Here is a 21,350-nt window from a genome sequence, read left to right as displayed (position 1 = left end):
GATGGATGTTTTATTTCTTTTACTTTTATTTGTAGACTTCTGCAAATCTCTGAGTGAAAACCATGTTGTTAAATGGTCGCAAACCTTCGTGTGCGCTTTCGGAATGTCGTTGGATGAGTAGAAAAAAGGTGAGTTATTTTATAGCCAAGACTGAATCTCCATACCAAAGTGAAGATAAACATGAAAAGAGGCCATTTTGTGATACAGCAGGTGAAGGGAATTAGGTTTCGTGGCTCAGAGGAAGCTTTAAATCAGCTGTTTATTTTTAGACTCACCCACAGAGATGGTTTTATTTTTACTTTTCGAGAAAAAGCGCAGACACTCCCACCTGCTTGAGTAGTGTATTAAGTGTTTTTTTGGCAGGTGGACTAATGGGCGAGTAGGAGGGAAGTGACAGAAAAGCATCAGGTCTGTGTTTTTTCATCCATGTGAGAAATATGAATCCTGAAAGCTGCGACACACAAGAGACAAACCTGTATCAGATTTCTGAATGACTTGTGAATGTATTCAAATCTTTATCCTTTTTTTTTTTTTTTCCCCTCGTGTCAAGAGTTTTAACCCTTTAATCCCTCAGACATTATTTCAGTGTCATAAAAGCTGTTGTATGTGCTTGTGTTCTTTTTCTTCAGTGAGTTTTGTTTTACTGTGTGTTTTAAGGTCAAAACAGGTGGAATAACAGAAAAAGACAAAGAAAGGAACTGAAGTTGGACAGGTTTGGACTAAATAAGGCGCTCAGAATGTACATCAGTAAGAGATTTAGGATGTGGCTATGAACTGGAACACACTGAACAACGAGGATTTGTGTTTTGGCCCCGTAGTTTTTGTTTTGGGGCTCTTTTTTCCAAATCAGTCTTGCTTTTTGACACCTGGTTGAACTCCAAAAAGCAGTTACATGTTCAAAACTCAGTAAAATCACAGTAAAAACAAAGAAAAATCAGCATAACACTACAAACAACAGTAAAAACAACAAGGAAAAAAAAGCTAAACCGTCTGTTTTTATTGCGAGTCGGTCTCACTAGTCGCTTTTCCATTGACCCTCAAACTGCGCGAATAAAACTTGCGCATAAAAATTTGCCTAATGGGAAAAACGACATTTTCGCCAAAACTCGTTTTTCGATTACAAGTTTTAGTACTGGCAAGAGGTGGTTTTTCAGGCGTAGCACAATTGGTATATCACGCAAAACTGTAATGGAAAGACCTTTTTCTGCAACTGGAGTCACATGAGTAAAAAAAATGGATGTTGACAGACGTTACAAGTGAAGAAGAAGAGTTTTATAAGAAACATGGTCCGGTATGTGTGGACACACCAGGAAACTGAATCATTTTTTAATTTAGTGATTTTTTTTTTAGTAATTTAGTGATTTATTCTGAACATGCAACGAAATTTAACATATATGCACTAGCAAAACATACATAATAATACAAATATCAAGAATAATAATCTTAGACAGAAGAAAAGCACAATTTAGTACGGGATAGAGAGGTAATAAATAATAATAATAATAATGATAATACGAAGCAGATTTAATTATTAGTTTGTAAAAAGGGATGGGAGTCAGTAAGTTATACTTCTTCCTACTCCTTTTCGAGTGCAGAAAAATTTTGTTTGACCATGTTCTGTGGTTTTTTTGTTATCTGATGATTCTATGTTTATGTACTGGAAATAAAACTACACCACTATTACTACTACTAATAATGAATATATCTGTAAATCAACACGATATTTATGTTCGTCACCGTGTTTATGGAAGGACTTCTCGTGTCATCTCGCGATAATAAATAAACAAATCATCACATTGTGATTACGCACTTCTGTTTTTTCCACATTTAGTAAATATCGGTAAAGTTTTGCGCTTATGTTTAATGGAAAAGCGACTACTCACTGCTCTGTGTTTTGCCCCCATTCCACAGGTGGTGGTGGTGGTGGGGGTGTACCGAGCATGCTCAGATGTCTATGTAAAGAACAAGGTCTATTCCATCAGCACGTTTTGAAAATGTTCCATTTGAATTTGTATGAATATTGAGAATAAACCACACATTTCAGAGCGCTCACCACAGACACGTCAGGGGTTAAAGGGTTAATCCTTTCCAGAGTGCATCCATGTCATATTGTGATTCCACCGCTTTTCAGTTCCACTGTTTCTCCGGGCCACAGCTGCATTCCAGAGGACGGTCCAACCACTAAACCAGGACCTCACGGTTGTACTGGTCGAATGTACATGTAAATGTCACCAGCTTCTGGTAGCTACTGCTGCAAGTCATCACTACCAACTGACTGTTGGAGCCCGTGTCATTCTCGATTATCAGATTCTGTATTTAAGACTACTTTTAATTGTTCGATTTGTTGGGTAGATATCAAACCTTAGTATGGATTTTCAACACATCTGGAGCTTTTAATCAGTTGAGGAGGTTCATTTGAGACCTATGATGTGTTTTGAACATAATTGCATGCTTTTTTTCATTTACTGTACATGTGAAGGTTTCTGCGAATGTGGTGTGTGTGTGTGCATGTGTTCATTGTGAGAGCTCACTATTTTTCAGTGTAAAAACACATTACTGTATTTTGTCAGGTAACTCAGTATCACAATAAAAACTAAATTGCAATATCTGTTCACAAATCTGTTACATCCCCTTGTTGGGAGAATGTGTGAATATTTGATGGTGTGCAATAAAAAAATCACCACCAGAGGGAAGCATACGACAGCACAAAACAACACCTGCTGCATGGAGTGGGAAATAAATGTAGAAATACATGTCCACAGAGGTCCTTCTAACCACTAAAAGTACATAATCTGCATAGTACCATAGTAATGTCCAAATGTTTTCATTCAGTTTGATTTTAACTTTTTTTTCCTTTTATTTCATCAACTTGAGCCATAAACAAAAATACCAAATGTCCAATAACTGTAGATTTTTTTACCCTTTAACCCTCCGGTATCCGAGTGCGCCTTTTAGGCACACTTTGCACTTCGTTTTAAAAAACTTCATATTATTTTTCACAATTTAAATAAGGTTAGAATTCAAAAGTTGTTCATTTTTGCATGATCTTTAAAATTCTGGCCACCAACTAAAATGTGCACATTGTAAATAAAAGAAAATTACAAGACTAGCATCTGTCTCCCAAGTGTGCCTAAAACGCACTATTTCTTCCATTTGATATGTATGATTAGGACTGACCTTGATTTACAAAAATAAAATCAAATTAGAGCAGAAAAATAAATCAATATATAATATTTAATAGTTTGATTTATAGGTGTGCATTTTACGCACACTTGGAGACAGATGCTAGTATTTTTGAACATTTGACCTAGCGCCAAAAATAATAATGCAAATTAACCAGTGTTGGAGTTAATCATTGACATATGCCAGGATGAAAAAAATCAAATAATATGTGATCCAATTTTTATGTAGTATATTGAAAAAAACTTTTTTGTTTTTGTTTATTGCATCCAAAAAATAAAAATGGTTTGTTTACAATGCAAACACGGCTTTTAAAGGGTTAAAAAATGTGACAATTATTGAGTATTAGGTATTTTTATTTACAGCTCAAGTTGATGAAATAGAAAAAAGTGTAAAAGAATTTTTTTTAAAAACTGCATGAAAATTTTTTTGACATTATTCCACAAGTGTGCCAAAAAGGCACACTTGCTGGATACCAGAGGGTTAAAGGCCATGTTTGTTTGTAAAGTAAACAAATCATGTTTTTAATGCAAAAAACAATTTTTTCCCCAATATATTACATAAAAATTGGATTACTTTTTTTTTTTTTTTTTTGCAGCTTGGCATATGTCAAATGTCTAACAGCAACGCAACTTAATATGCATTATTATTTTTTGTTTGCTAAAATGTGTTAATGTGCTTTTTTTTTTATTGCTAGTGTGAGAATTTTCCCTTGTTTTTAATGTTAGTGGCTGGGTTAGAATTTTAAAAATCATGTACAAATGAACAACTTTTGAGCTCTAACCTAAAACAAATGGTGAAAAATAATATGACCTTTTATAACATGAAGTGCAAAGTGTGCATAATATGCTCACCTGGATACCAGAAGGTTAACAAATAAAACTTCTGATAAAGTTCTAACATCTGACCATTCAAATTTAAAAACACTTTCTGTGATCAGAAAATGTCAGATGGACCATTTCTTTTTTATTTGTATTTTTAAAATCAGTTCCACAAGTTCCACTTATGATTACACAGTAACAATCTGTGAGTAAAATTCCTCCAGAATAAAAGTACAGTAGTGAAACGTTTACCAAGTTTGAGTCAAAAATTTTGGTTGGCTGTAGTTTCCAAAATACAGTCTTGGGTCAAAATGTAAAATTGTGACAGTTAATAAGAAAATGAGTTTCACACAAAAGGAATGTTTGTTTCAGAGTGACCAGATCTACAACATCTACAATAAAATACAGTCACTTTACAGGTTCTTTCTAGTGGATAATTTATAAAGCTATTGTATTACTGTATAATGTATATGTATAAACCAGTGTATATGTTTAATAAAAATTTCTCTGTGGCAGATAATATTTAAAAAAAAAAAAAAAAAAGTTGTAGACCAGTGCTATCACCAGCTCAACCACTAGTATTACAATCACTAGGAAAATAGTGCTTTAGGGGTATTTGGAGTTAGTTTCGCTCATTGAGTTTTTGATAAATAAAGCAGTTGTTTACTCTAAAATCACAGGAAATAGGAATAAAGAGTGAACTGTCCTTTAAAATTCCTCTGAAACCATTAAAACTCCTAATAACCCCTTAAAACCTAAAACCCCTAAAAACAATGCAATTACACTTAAAAGTCTTGAACCTGCAATAAGTTTTATAATAAAGCTAAAAGCAAACAAGTGAACCTGGGTGAGTAGAAGTGGAGCTTTTTGTTTGTTTTTTTTTGCATTTAATAAAAATCTTGAGCACACAATGACAAGAACACTGTTAAAAATGTATCAGGTTTGTGACTCTGTACATTGTTAAATCAGTAGTGAGTTATTTAAAATCACAGACACAGAAAGCACTTTGCCGTTTACTCCAACACTTGATTTATCACAAGTTATCCTCTGAGTAAAAAAAAACAATATCAGTTTTATTTATTTATTTATTTATTTTTTATTTTTTTTATTTTAATACTGCAAATAAAACAAGTGGTGCCAGGCACAACAAACCCAGCTCCCCTCACATGTATTTCACCCATTATAAGTAAATGGGAAGATTTTAAAACCTACTTTTCCCAAAATGTAACCACATCTATTCTGGGTCACTGCAATCTATAAACCCAATTTGGTATAAATTCAGCCGAGAGTTTTGCTGCTACAGATGTGAAATTTTGCCTATTATAAGAAAACAGGGGGAAAAAAGTTTTTAAAAATTCATTAAAAAAAAAAACAAAAAACTCTGACCTACTTTTCCTAAAATGTAATCAGATCTATTCTGGGTCACTAGCAATCTATAAACCTGATCTGGTATGAATTCAACCAATAGTTTTGCTGCTAAAGTGTTAACAAACAGACAAAGAAATAAACAAACCGAAACAAAAACAATACCCCTTCCCTTCCCTTCGGGGTGGGGGGGGGGTAACTACTCAACAAATTCACTAACTATATTAATCTGGAGTCATCAGTATTTTCTGTCACTCATTTACATTTAACAAATATAAGAATAACCCATAATATAGTCTTTTTTTTTTTTTTGGAGGTTTTGAGTTTGTTGTTACTCAGTGAATGTTTGACTTTAATCTATAAAACAGTGATAAATACACATTCTTTGGACCCATTAGGACTTTGTCAGACTGACCCAGGATAAGACTGCACAAAGCTGAATTTACTCTGCTGTATAATTGTGCTGTACATACAATCTGATATATTCTTTTTTTATATTTATCTAACTCCACCTCCTAGTTTCTGCAGCACCCCTAAGCCTTTCTCCTGGTACTCGTCTCTGCTGAGCCAGAAGGAGTCTTTGTCTTTCATGATGTTGGCCAGCACAGCTCCCCCCAGGAACACCAAGTGTTTACGCCTGGGAGGGTCCTCGATCCGGATCTTAAATTTCTACAGGTAAAAGGAAAACAAACAAGGCATTAGTTTAGTTTAGTTTAGTTTAGTTTAGTTTAGTTTAGTTTAGTTCAGACACAAACATAATACAAAACATAAGAGAAAAAAAAGATAAATAAACAAAATAATAAAAAATAATAAATTAATCAAACACTGTTTTTACTGACTTTATAAAACACTGTATAATTAAGCAAATACTAATGAGATAAACTTTCAGGTTGGATTAGGGTTCACAGTGACCAAAAATAATGTGTCCCCATAGAAACATTAACCCATAAAGACCCAAACCACCACTGGTAACCAAAGAATCTACTGGTCCAAAATATTTACCTCGACTAGGAGGTATTGTGATCGCTTTGCTTTGTGTGCATGTGTGTTTGTTTGTTAGCAAGATAACTCAAAAAGTTATGCATGAAATTTTCAGGAAATTTTGATACTGGCACAAGGAAGAAGTAATTAAATTTTGGTGGTGATCGGGGGTGGGGGGGCCCACAGGGGGGGCCCCACTGATTGGCCTTGGTGGAGGTCTGCGCTGTCCGAGTGCTTTTCTTGTTAATACCTGTTCATCCACTAATCCTATCAATACATGTAAATAATTGGTGTAAAATACAGTTTGTCTTCTTTTCACGGTCATCAGATATGACCCATTTGGACGTTCAGAGGCTCCGTAGTTACCATGGAAACACCATCATCTTCTACAACATTGATTCTCCAGTAAAACCCATGGAGTTGGATCAACGACAGTGGATGGACACACTTGTTTTATGTAAAGTTATTGATATCTTTACTGATAAATTCACTTTTTCTTCAGTTTTGTCTGTTTTGATGTAATAACTTTAGAATTTACTGAGTTTTCATGGACATCTAAATCGAATATATAAAATTAAATACAGAAAAACACATGATTTACAGTGAAAAATGCAAAGCACAGAGGATAATATTGTAATAAATGGTGATAAATCACTTAAGAAAGGTTAAATAGAGACAAGAATTCATTTGGGAACTGCCAGAAAAGTAACACTGGGTCTCGATGGGTTAAAAAAAAAAGCACAAAACTACAAATATGAGCAGCTATAACAAAGTCAAACCAATGCACACATTATAGACTCAAAGCTACACTCAGAGTTCCATTTATTAAACATAGATGTGTTATTCCTCTGAATGCAAACCCTATTCCCAGAAAAATTGGAATAAGTCACAACTAACTAACTAACTAACTAACTAACTAACTAACTAAATAAATAAATAAATAAATAAATAAATAAATAAATAACATCTCTGATTAATTACATCACGGTCCAACTAAATTACATGTGTAAATATAAACATTTCTATTCATTTCCTAGGGCCAGAACAGAGTTGGGTCAGACTGCATTTCAATATGCTGCCCCCTCTACATGGAATGCCCTGCAAAACAACCTACATCTATCTGAACTTGTTACTATACTATAGGTCACAGGTGTCAAACATGCGGTCTAGGGGCCAAATCTGGCCCGCCAAAGGGTCCAATCTGGCCCGTGGGATGAATTTGTGAAATATAAAAATTACACTGAACATATTAACGATCAAGGATGTCAAAATCATTTTAATTCAGATTCCACATACAGACCAATTAGATCTCAAGTGGGTCAGAACCAGTAAAATACTATCATATTAAACCTATAAATAATGAAAACAGCCAATTTTATCTTTGTTTTAGTGTAAAAAAGTAAAATTACATGAAAATGTTTATATTAAAAAACTGTTATTTTACCAAAAAAATGTGACAAACCTGAAATGTCTTAAGATAAGTAAATGCAATTTGACCAGTATTCTGCCTGTTATTAAATGTTTTGTGTATTTGTAATTGTAATGTAAGTTATAATGCACATGTGTAAAGGATAAACTGATAATCTGAGGCATAATATTGTTAAAATTGCAGTTGTTTTTCGTAAGATGTTTCCAGTTGTTCATGTTATTCAGATTTTTGTAGATGTAAACCTGATCATAATATAATTTTTTACTTTTGTCACTGTTTTTATTTTACTGGTCTGGCCCACTTGAGATCATATTGGGGTGAATATGGCCCCTGAACTAAAATGAGTTTGACACCCCTGCTATGGATGAATTTACAGCTATTTTAAAGGAGTGTGAAATCAGTGAGCTTGGTCAATGTAACTGTTTTTAAACTTGTACAAATGATTGTTTGTCACTATCGATAGTAAGTTTTTGTGTTATGTGTTAATTATGTCTTGTCTTGTCAGAAACTGTGTGCTATGCTGCTTTTCTTGGCCAGGTCACTCTTGAAAAAGAGATTTGCAATGTCAATGAAGCTTTTTACCTGGTTAAATTAAGAATATATATGGAAGCAGATGTTGATGCCTCCAAAACACTAACAACTGTTTATTGTTGATGGTTTTGGTCGTCGGTGGCTGTTTGGGTCTTTATGGGTTAAAACACTGGTGTCAAACATAAGGCCCGGGGGCCAAAATCCAGCCCGCTAAAGGGTCCAGTCCAGCCTGTAGGATGAACTTGTGAAATGCAAAAATCATACTGAAGAAATTATTAATCAATGGTATGAAAATCATTTTAATTCAGGTTCCACATACAGACCAATTAAATCTTATTTGGGTAAGACCAGCAAAATACTATCATAATAACCTATAAATAATGACGACTGCAGATTTAACCCTTTCATGCATAAGTCACTACAGTGGACAGTTATTCTCCAGCTGTTCTCTTGTATATTCATGGGTTTTGTTGTTTTAATTTCATATCAGCCAACACAGTGGACACTTATGCACCATCTCATACCCTGACATTCATACCATTACTGTAACTTTACTGTTCTTGATAAACCTGATCTGCACTAACATGTTTGAGTGTAAATCAATTATTTGTTAGACAAGAAGGTTTTTGTTTTTTTTTTGCATATTATCTCCATGAAGTGAGTAATTACTAGTATTAGAATATGTTAAAATGTGAGAAAACACCAGATTAGCAGCAGTAAAAATGTTTTTATTTCATTGTTTTCATGTCACTTTCTGATATTGGGTTTCAAACATGTTTCTTTTCTTCAAAAATTAAATGCATGGATATTTTTGTAACTCCATAGAAAAAAAAAAACTTGATCACATTGTTTCTTTTCATGCCTAAGGAGGAATAAAAACACTGAAGAAAAAAATCTTGACTAAGGTTCTCACAATTCATGCATGAAAGGGTTAATCTTTGTTTAAGTGTAAAAAAAAAAGTAATATTACATGAAAATGTTACATTAACAAACAAAAAATGTGAATAATCTGAACAAATATGAACAACTTGAAATGTCTGAAGAGAAGTAAATGCAATTTTACCAATATTCTGCCTGTTACTAAATGTTTTATGTATTTGTAATTGTAACGTAAACTGTAATGCACATGTGTAAATGATAAAGTGAGGCAGAATATTGGTAAAATTGCCCTTTTATATTATTATATTTCAAGTTGTTAATGTTTTTCAGATTTTTAAGGAAACATTGTGGATGTAAATATTATCCTAATGTAATTTTACTTGTTTCACTGGTATTATTTTACTGGTCCGGCCCTCTTGTGATTATACTGGGGTGAATGTGGCCCCTGAACGAAAATGAATTTGACACCCCTGGGTTAAAACATGTTTTCTTTGTACTTTTATCAGCTGTAGATACAGTACCTCTGGAATGCAATACACTGACGTCTGAGATGACATGACTTCCAAACACTTACAATAACTAAGTCATTTTTGAATATTTCAATGTAACGTATTATAAAGAAATGTAAAAATGTGTGTTGTTTGTGCAGTAAAGCAGAACAAACATACTGATAGTTTCTGGGTGTCCCCGTCCAGGACTCTCTCCAGGTAAAGCTGTTTGATCTCTCTCTCCAGTCGGGATGGAAGGCCTGGATACATGGTGGTTCCTCCTGACAGAACAATGTGCTTATAGAAGTCTGCCCTGCATTCAGAACAGACAGGACACGCTCAAATGAAGAGGCTGTTGGACCTATAGACTACTCATGTGTTTAGGTTCAGTGAAGGCAGCAGCGTGGGGACCTGAGGTCAATGTCTGCAGCCTGGATGGTGTTGAACAGCAGCTCGGCCACTCCTGCTCCCTCCACGTTAATGAGGTGGGGCTGGAAGAGCGCTTCAGGGGCCCCGAACCGCTCCCCACCCACCTGCACCTGCCGTCCGTCAGGGAGCTGCACAAGAAAAGGCAGTAGATATATAGATATTATTAGAGCTGGGCAAGTTAACGCGTTATTACCGCGTTAACGCATTCATTAAATAACGCCGACAATTTTTTTTAATCTCACGTTAACGCCGTTTTATTTTTGTTCTGCCTTTCAAGCAAGTCTTAGTTGATTTATACATACGGACTCTTATTTTGAAACTCATGCTTTTATTTTGGCCGTCCATACGCAGGTGCTGAGAGGAGAAAAGAGCGAACTTTACAAGTAATGCTGAATCAAACTGTGTGTAACTCCTGCAGTTCAACACCTGTATGTATCAATCATTCTGTTGTTTGCTAAATAATTTCACATGCAAACGTGCCGTTAGAAACATGTTTATGACGTTATTTTGGATGTGTTTATTACAATGTGTTATTAACATGTTTAAGCTAATTCGTTTATGCTAGCAGTCGCAGATGGGTTGCTAATTCTTTATGCAGGCTCATGTTAAATTTATGTAAATTCATTGGTTGTGTTTAGGTATAATATGCCAGCCTTTGAACTAACCTTTACTTATTTACGATGTGAATGTTGTATTAGCAGTCATTTTATCTCGATGCTAACTTGAATGGGAAAATCCATAGACATGCTAAAGATTAGCATTTACAGCTTAATTTAAGATTTACAACGTCTTTTTATCCAGCAACAAAGGTTCACATCAGAGATATTTTATACTATTCATTCGTACAACAACTGAACATAAAATACTCACAAACGTTTTTGGGGCCATACAAACAGAGTGACAGAAACGTGTCTGTTAGTTTGTTCTTATGTCCGAACTGACAACGGGAACACCGAAAGGACAAAACATACGTTACTGCAACTTATTCTGACCACTTCAGGGCCCCTTTTGCTTGCTTTGAACAACTGAACATCACATATTATTGGGCTTATTAGTATTAGTACTTATTAGTGGGCTTAAGACTCCTGTCAATCACTCACAACTGTAAATACACTGGTGGGACATAAACATGTGTAAAAGTAGTGTTTTTTTACATGGACATTTTCATTTTAAATGTCTTCAGACGGTGGGGTTGAGAAGGACACAGTTGTTTGGAAGCACTGACGTGCAATTATTTTTATCACCGGAGTACTTCCAGTCTGAAATATCACTGAAAGGCAATACACGCTGTTGATGCCCCCCCCACACACACACACACACACACACACAACTATGCGATTAATCTCGATTAATCACAGAAATCCACACGATTAACTGCGATTAAAAATTTCAATCACTGCCCAGCACTAGATATTATGTGATACTTAGAGCTGAGATAGATAGATAGATAGATAGATAGATAGATAGATAGATAGATAGATAGATAGATAGATAGATAGATAGATAGATAGATAGATAGATAGATAGATAGATAGATAGATAGATAGATAGATAGAGTGCGTACCGTGTAGGACTCCACCAGGTAGGTGGTCTCTGTTGCCAGTCTCTGTTCCTGTTCTATGTTGTATCCCACGTAGCACAGTTTCTCCTTCAGCATTTGTACAGTCTCAAAGTCAGCTGTGTGGTTGAACGCATAACCACGAAGCAACAGCAGCTGGTAAGAGACAATAAACAGAGACCTGTTACAGTTTTATATAAAAGTGTGTGTGTATACTGACAGTTTTTGGTAGTCATAAGTTGATACCATACTGCCTGAAGACTTTTTCAGAGTTTCTTTTCCTGTTGAATAAAACATGCTGTTTCTGACAGATATCTATACTGTCGACTATGGTTAATAAGTGACACTTGCAAAACTGTATTTTGCAAATGTTTCATTTATGCAAAGTTAAAATAGCTAGTTTGTTAGCGTGGCTGTATTAGCAAAATATAGTTTTCATTCAGTATTGAATTAGATGATAGAACCTGCTAATTATGCCAGTTTGCATTATCTCTGTCATTATCCACCACGTTACATGAAGTGAGCAACACAACTGTATGTGTCATCATTTGGTTTAGTGACTTTTAACATTACAATGTAAGTGGTGTGGGAAGTATTTCATGTAGTTCAACAGGTGACATATATAAGTTAAATTGATTCAATATTCAATTATATTTGGATTCTATTGTCTGCTAATTAGTCCAGCCAGTGCTGTAAGTGGTGTCTTTAAACATCAAACAATGTTTTTGTATGTGTTAACATTTATCAAATAGTTAAAATTACATGGTTTGGATAACAAACAGTGTTTACATCATTGTTTAGGATTGAAAATTGTAGTAAGTTAATGATAAGTTGATTAGTTTTACATGCAATTTATACCCAGTTCCAGCATCTTGTCCCAGTACAGTCACCTCTGGTCACAAAAAAAAAAAAAATGGTGACAACAGAACACAACAAATCGCAAACTCACAGCTTCAAAATGATATCTTTTTTTAGTCCATGTAAGGGAAAAGGAAATTGACACGAGAGTTACATAAAAATGGAAGTATCTTTATGTTGTAGAGCTATTAAAGTGGCTTCATAAAGTCATAGCGCTGATGGACTTACATTGGACTTCCTCAAAAAATTGTCAAAAACTGTGTAACTTTTTTTTTTTCAGCATATATTCAAGTTACATCTGTTTAATTTGGACCATGTAATAAATGATCTGCTGGTCCATCTTCCAGTTCCTACTCTGTTTGTAAGACCTCAGGGGAAATAGAAGGCTTTTATACCTGCCATTGTCTTTTGTAATTCTGTTTTTTTTAAATAAAACTTTTGTCTAATAGTCAGCTCAAACATAGTTGCGATTAATGGGTTACTATAACCAGACATAATGTTTTATGAAGTATACTATTTACCAAATCAGTAAGGTTGCTTAGCATTAGCTCATGTATAATTCAGAGTTTCTCCAATTTTGTCAAAATATCATTTTTTCCTCCAAAATTCTTCCTCCAAAAATGTAATTGCAGATGTCATGACTCCTCCCCCAGTTATAAACAGACCATTTTAAAGCCCACCTTGATGAGGTAGCGTGTGATGTCCCGTCCAGCAATGTCCAACCGGCGAGTGAGGTGGGGTAAAGAAAAACCCTCATAGACCGGACAAATGTGGGTGACGCCATCACCCGAGTCCACGACCACACCAGTCAGCAGACCTGGCATAAGAATGTGTTCTAGATTATCCCATTCATAAAACCAACCTGCAGACACATCCATCAACCCATAAAGACCCAGTACTACTTTTGTGGTGGTTCCCAAATTATTTTTTTCTCTATATGTAACCAATCTTAAGTGTTTTATCAACGTTTATTGTGATATTATCCTTTTTATTTTGAGTTTTTTCAGTGTAAACCATGTATTCTCTTATATTTGATTCACTGATCATGTAGATGTTCATTAAACCTCAGAGTAAATTCATAGGTTATTATATCCGAAACAGAGAAAACTGAAGAAAAGTGAGTTTTTGAGAGTAAATTCAAAAGCTGTTTGTTGAAAAAGTGAATTTTTCCGTAAAATCTATCATTAACTGAACATAAACCCAGTGTCTCCATCCACTGTCATTGATCCAACTCCATGGGTTTTACTGGTGAATCAATGTTGTAGAAGATGATGGTGTTTCCATTGTAACTATGGAGCCTCTGAATGTCCAAATGGGTCATATCTGATGACCATGAAAAGATGACAAACTGTATTTTACACCAATTACTCACATGTATTGATAGAATTAGTGGATCAACAGGTATTAAACAGTTTAGATCAGTAGATGGTCTTGGTTGCCAGTGGCTGTTTGGGTCTTTTTGGGTCTTTTTGGGTCAAACATGCTGATATACCACTTACCTTGTGCATACAGAGTAAGCACAGCCTGAATCGCCACATAAATCCCATGAAACTGGTACTTCTCAAACATAATCTCTGTTATCTTCTCCCGGTTCTTGGTGGGGTTCATGGGCGGCTCAGTCAGCAGGATCTTATGAGAATAAAATTCAGTCAGTCATTCCTCCTGGGGGGCTGTGACATGTTTGTACATTGGGTCTGCTCTGTTGTACCTTGCACTCTGATGGGTTGATATCGAGGCGATCTGGGCCAAAGGTGTGGTCCCAGAGGTGGAGCATGTCATCCCAGCAGCGCACCATCCCATTCTCCATGGGGTAGGCGATCTCCAGCATAGACCGACATTCACTGGCCTCATCCCCCACCATCAAATCCTGGAGAAAAGTGATGTGGTACTTCATCACAGAATTACACAGCTGAGCGGTACTTTTCTTTTTTTTTTTTTTTCACTTTCTTTATTCAAGTTCTTTGTTTACAGTGATAAAGAGAATAATTGTAGGACATAGTAACATGAGGAACATCAGAATGCCAGGGGGAGGCATATACAGAGAGAGCTCAAACAGCAGAAAAAAACAAAAAACAAACAACATATACTGCGTATATATATATTATAAACATAAAATGGTTATGATCAGTGTTGGGCAAATTACTTTTAAAATGTAATTAGTTATAGTTACTTTTCCAAAAAAGTAATTTTTATTTCTAACTGAATTACTCCTTCATGAATCTAAGTTACTAGGGAAAGTAATATTGCATTACTTTTTTTGAAAAACCTTCAAATATGTAAAAGAAAACTGATTTTTGAGCGTGTTTCACAGGCCAGTTTCATAGAGTAGAACAGCACAGACAGGTACTTCATTTAACTAAATATTTATTAGAGTGTGAACAAAATCAAAGACATTATCCCTGAAATAATAATGTAGTTGCATCCTTTAAAGGTTCTACTGCCTCTCCTTCTTATACTTTGGCAAATTTGAGTTAAAGAAGACAAGTGATGTCACTTTTTCCATCTTGCGGCGACTTTTGTCTGATAATATTAGTCCTGTCCTAGAGAAAATACTCATTCATGATGATGATGATGATGATGATGACTGTACCTTAGTGCCGGTTAGTGCCTTTGGTCTGAATACCTCCATGAAAAATATATCATATCTAAAAGTAATGAAAAAATACCCATAACTTCTTAAAATGTAATTACATATTTTGAACATGACATTCATAATTTAGAATTTGTTGTAAATTTGATCATTTTATTTGGAAAATTTAATATACACAAAAATAAATATACCAAAACACACCCAAATTTTGAAATCTTCCTAATGGAATTTGAAAAATATATTAAATCATTAGAATTTATCCTTAAGGCAAGGCAAGGCAAGTTTATTTGTATAGCACATTTCAGCAACAAGGCAATTCAAGGTGCTTCACACAGGACATTGAAATAAAAGAAACAAAAAGAAACACATTTAAAACATTATAAAAGAAACATGTAAAATGTGATTAAAAACAGCGAGTAATAAAACAACACATAAAATAAAAAATAAAATTAAAAAAATAGAATAAAATAAAAATAAAAACACACACATATTAAAGTAAGAGTTGCAGTGAAGAGTTTCAAAGAGAATATAAAGTTTAAAAAGTCAAAAGCCTTTTAGTCAAAGGCAGCAGTGAACAGGTGAGTCTTTAACCTTGACTTAAAAGAACTCAGACTCTCAGCAGACCTGATATTTTCTGGTAGTTTGTTCCAGATATACGGAGCATAGAAACTGAACGCTGATTCTCCATGTTTAGTTCTGACTTTGGGAACACAGAGCAGACCTGCACCAGATGACCTGAGTGGTCTGGATGGTTCATACTGGACTAGAAGGTCTCTGATGTAACAAAAAAAAGCTCTAGCACCCTGGCAATTTATAAACAATTCTTTAAAATAGACTGAACTCTCTGATGCAGTTATTTATTTATTTTTATTAGATTATTTATTTATTTATACTATTATTTGTCTATTCCACTTTGTGTCTTTAAACCTATGCATTATTTTCTTAAATCTATTTGTTCAAATGCTTTTTCTTTTTGACATCTTGATGTTTGTTCAAAATTTATATGTCTTGTATACCCAAATATTTTCAATAAAGTTGAAAAAAAAAAGACTCAGCGATAACTCCTGCATTAAGTTAGCTGCGCACATAGCTGCGTTCAAGTGCACGGGCTGTACGGCGGAAAACTCAAACTCGCAGATGTCATTAGTCGTTCAGATGAAGGCAGCATGGACAACTCAGACTCATGGGCGCACAGGTGAAGCATGAAGGCAGTGTGGGTAATTTGAATGTAAGAACAGCTCACAACAAATCGGTTCTTATTGTTCACTTTAAATAGCCGTTCAAACGACTCGACTGGTCCTCGAACGTCACACCCCTAATGCCTAGCTTAGCTAGCCAGGATAGATAACATCCGTTAGATATCAGTGCATAGTAACGCACAATATTTCACTGACTGGTAATGGTAACGGCGTTGTAACGTTTCAAATAGTAATTTATTAGATTACCGAACGTCATTAAACCGATATGGTCTTTGATATCGACGTCGTAGACACGCCCCCGACGCCATTTTGATGGGTAAGCTAACAACAGCTACAACAACAGAGAGGAGAAGTAAGGAAATATAATAATGGAGAGGAAAAAGAAGAACGAACGGACACCGAATCAAGAGAAGCTTAGCAAGAATGCCAGGGATCCGTACTGTGCTAAGTCGGCCTCTGTAAACAACATGGATCCCTATAACCTGAAAAAAAAAAAAAACAGCTGGAAAGCCGACACAGTGACTTCTTCCATGGACGTTACTAACTGGTTTACGGCAGAAGTGCTTTCACTTTTCAAGAGTTTAAAAATGACAAATCTCTTGAGGCTCATGGACACTTCTCCAATGGCTGGGTGCAGGAGTTTTACTCATTTCAACCGGAGAATTGTGCAAACACAGTCGTCACAGCAAAGGTAAGAAAACCTAGTCAGTGTATCACCTGCAAACGGTGATGAAGTTCTGTTTGTTCACACATGCGCACTAAAGCATGTTGAGGTGTGTGTTCACTAGGGATGTAAGGATGACCGGTATAATGATAAACCGAGGTAAAATTCCCCGTGGTTAGTATTACCATTTTTTCTAATTATTTTTTGATTATTTTAAAATTATTTTTCTATTATTCTAATTATCATGATAACTGTGTTTTATTACTGCACTTTGAAAACAGAGAGAGAGAGAGACCTCTGTTAGATCTATCTATCTATCTATCTCTGGAAAAGAAACTAAAACAACTCAGACTTAAAGTGTCATCTGTAATGCACATTTGTATGTTTGATGTTTACATGGTAATGTATGAATGTTTCTGCCAACAAAGTACTTTGTGCTGTTATTTTATTATTATTATTATTTTAAATGCAACTTTATTAACCCTTTCATGCACAAATTTTGAGAACCTTAATCAAGATTTTTTCCTGAGTGTTTTTATTCCTCTTTAGGCATGGAAAAAAAAAAAAAAAAATACAATGCGAAAAGTCTTGTGAACCTATTTTTCATGAAGTTGCAAAAATGTCCACTCAGCTGGACACCACACATTTAATTTTTGACACACAGAAATATGTATTTATTGCTACATTTTTTTTAAAACTATGGGGAGGGCTTGTGATTCTGGGGCTTTATGCTCAGGAGAGATCTACATAATGTTACCAGTTCATGCCAGAAAAGATATGTAGTGTCTTAAAACTTTAATAAAGATATGTGTGAAAAACAACAACAACAACAACAACAATGAAAAGAACAACAAAATCCATGAATATACAAGAGAACAGCTGTAGAATAGCTGTCCACTGTAGTGACCAGTATGCATGAAAGGGTTCAATTATATCAGGGTTTGTATAAGTACTTTTTAACATTTTGAGCACAATTTCTACAATACCGCGTGATAATAATGAAAACCGTGATAATTTTGGTCAAAATAACCATGATATGAAATTTTCCTATTGCTACATCCCTAGTGTTCACTTGGAAAGATATGATCCAAAAATAACAAGTCAATGTCGATGCTACATGATGAATTTCGACCTGCTTTTCCCAAAATGTAGTGACATCTATTCTAGGTCACTGGCAATCTATAAACCCAATTTGCTGCTTGAGTGTTAACAAACAAAGAAACAAATAAACAAGCAAACAAACCAAAACGAACTAAAAACAATACCCCTTGCCTTCCCTTCGGGGCCGGGGTATAATAATAATTATATTTTTGTACATATTTTGTTGTGTTGAAACTCCATAGCGACAAGGCAGATGATGGCAGATGGTTGTCAATGTGATTATCCTAACTTAACATGATAAAAGCCTTAAAAAACAGTACCTTTAATTCGTAGTTTCCCACTTTGGTGGTTGATCGTATGATTGGTCGACCCACCATGGCAGGGAAGATATGGTCTGGGAAGTTGGATCCAGCAAAACCACACTTGACAAACTGTGGAAGAATGTGAGAGTGAAGCTGAAAATATTGCTCATTCAACATGTCGAGTAGGGGTGTAAGAAAATATTGGTTCTGCAATATATCACGATATTTCACGATACTGTATTGATATTAAAAAGTACTGTATTGATATTTTTAGGTACTTATTCATACGCAGACATGGTGGAACTTCATTTTTGTGTTTTGTTTTTCTTTTTTGTTTATATTTATCCTTATTAACACTGTTTTGTTAAATACTGGTTATTTGAAGCACCTAAAAATATGTTTTACCATCTGAGAGAGGCAGATGTTAGTTCTTTTGTTGGGATTGAATAAAAATAATGTTATGAACTAATGGAATATGAACATTTGAGCAAGATGTTAAACTGTGATGTCTTTAAAACGTAATTTAAGTTTTTACAGAGGAAAGTTTGTGATATAGCATCAGATCCTGCTCTGATCCAATAAAAATGTGTTTAGTATTTGTGTATGTTTCTGGGTAGTTCAATTCTTTCAGGAAATAATCTTTGAAAAAAAGAAACAAAACAAACAAAAAATCACCTTGTTAACAGTATCGTGATATATCATATCTAGGGGTGTGTATTGGCAAGAATCTGGCATTACGATACAAATCAAGATACTCGGATCCTGATACAATATATCACAATATATCATGATACTGTTAAAAAGGCAATTTTTTTGTTTGTTTCTTTTTTTTTTTTTTTTTTTTATAATTATATCCTTGAAGAATTGAATCACACCAGAAATCTGCATGAATACTAAACACGTTTTTATTCGATCACAACAGGATCTAATGCTATATCACAAAATGTTCCTGTGTTCAAACTGAAATGAAGTTTTACAGACATTACAGTTTGAGATCCTGCTCAAATGTTCATATTCTGTTAGTTCAGAACTGATATCATAACGTTATTTTTGTGCGATGCCAACAAAGGAACTAACATTGTTTAATAAGAGTGATAAATAAGAATAAATAAAATATAAAACAAAACAAAAAACAAAAATGAGCCTCCACAATATCTGCAATTGAATAAACACCTAAAAATATCGATACAGTACGTTTTAATATCGATAAAGTATTGTGAAATGAAATATCGTGATATATCACAAAATTGATATTTTCTTGCACCCCTAATCATAGCATTGTGATTTGTATCGTATCGTTAGATTCTTGCCAGTATACACCCCAAATGTTGAGTAACAAAAACTTAAGTTTGTTTATAAAGCTCTGAATCTCTGTTGATGCTTGAACCAAACTGACATTCATGCGAACACGTTGCATTTATAAATCAAGTCCATTCACTATAATCCAGCACTGAGCTTAATCTGCACCCTGTAAAACAAACAAAAAAAAATAACCCAGTGTGGAATTACAAGGCTTTTACCAGATTGGATTGTGCTTATCAGACAATGTAAATGCAAAATGCGAAATGGTTCATTTTGAAAATTAAAGCTGCATTAAATTTATTTTGTGTAGTCAGAGATTTAATTGTGTTCTCCTCTTTCTGTCATGACTACTCCTTTTTACCACTGTGCTGTTTCAACATGTCTGTTTGACCACAGACACATTCCTTAGCCTGAGGGGGAACACTATATCCCAGGTAGAGCCCACAGGAGAAACCCGAAATATGTAACATGGAGCTTCTGACGGTTTACACTTTAATATCCGTCCAAATTAAGACAATGTCTGCCTTTTACATGGCAAAATATAATTCAGTTCACAGACTTTTTGAAGCCAACTGTCGCTTCCTTCTCCTCATCCAATGACGGCTCAGCTCAAAGCATCACTACCATTTATGGCTGTGTGAGCTCAAAACAGGCCAAGTGACAAGCCCAGACAGATGTGGAATCAGGCTGCAGTATGCACACACATTCACACCCTGGAACCATTTTTAGTTCTGCTCTATGAATCAATACGAAATGTAAAGTTGTCCCACCAAGAACATTCACGAGTGTTTAAAAAAGGAAGTGGAACGTAGTTTAAACTGCAGAAAAACAGTCAAGGCGATATGTCTAAGATAATTATTAGATTTCAGTTGAAGTTAATAGTGCTACAGCTCATTTCATAGGGGTAGACCCACTTACCCCCGTCCCATTGTCACAGACCACCACTTTCCGTCCCTGGCTGTCCATACTAAAACAGGCCTGCAGACTCCCTCCTGTCAGCACACAGGTCTAACTAACAAAGAAACGATGTAGGATTATTCTGGTCTGCCAGTGTGGAGCAGTGGATTCAACTGACAGGTAAGAGCAAGTGCTGTGACAACTTCTGCAGGAGAAGGAGGTGTTAGAGGAGGAGTGGACGCCCTTTTCTGTAGAGGTAGAAGAGGGGTGTGTGTGTGTGTCAGTGGACTAATGTGGACTGACAGGTTCGTGGATGCAGTGGAACCTACTGCTGGATAAAATTTGACACTCATTTAATGATAAATAGTTTTCATTTTTGCTAATGTTATAAATCAAAGAGTAAATTTTGTTACTGCATTAATTTGAAATGTAACAACTGCACTTACCTGTCATACACAAGTACTTTAAGATAACGATGTGTAAACCATTAAATAAATAATTTAGAATACATACATACATACACATACATGCAGTCATGTATGTATGCATACATGCACGCATTAATTTATACATACATACATACATACACATATACACACATAGATACATACATACATACATATACACACACGTACATACATACATACACACACACACACACACATACATACATACACACATACACATATACACACCCATACATACATACATACATACATACATACACATATGTACATACATACACATATACACACATATTTACACACATACACACT

General features: G+C 34.9%; 1 protein-coding gene across 1 annotated transcript; it reads right to left on the bottom strand.

Annotated features, from left to right (window-relative positions):
* Positions 1 to 5,630: 5,630 nt before the first annotated feature.
* LOC115438381 (actin-related protein 2) lies at positions 5,631 to 20,770 on the bottom strand. Its single transcript, XM_030161959.1, has 9 exons — positions 20,596 to 20,770; positions 18,394 to 18,504; positions 14,228 to 14,386; positions 14,019 to 14,148; positions 13,200 to 13,336; positions 11,668 to 11,817; positions 10,086 to 10,231; positions 9,855 to 9,987; positions 5,631 to 6,035 (listed from the first exon to the last, which is right to left on the bottom strand). Exons 1-9 carry the CDS (start codon positions 20,641 to 20,643, stop codon positions 5,865 to 5,867), a joined length of 1,185 nt encoding a protein of 394 aa, XP_030017819.1. The 5' UTR covers positions 20,644 to 20,770; the 3' UTR covers positions 5,631 to 5,864.
* Between the last annotated feature and the right edge of the window lie 580 nt (positions 20,771 to 21,350).

The sequence above is a fragment of the Sphaeramia orbicularis genome, chromosome 18 (assembly GCF_902148855.1).
Source record: "Sphaeramia orbicularis chromosome 18, fSphaOr1.1, whole genome shotgun sequence".
Taxonomy (NCBI): Eukaryota; Metazoa; Chordata; class Actinopteri; order Kurtiformes; family Apogonidae; genus Sphaeramia; species Sphaeramia orbicularis.
Note: the sequence above shows the minus strand (reverse complement) of the source record. Positions and strands in the feature narration are given on the sequence as shown.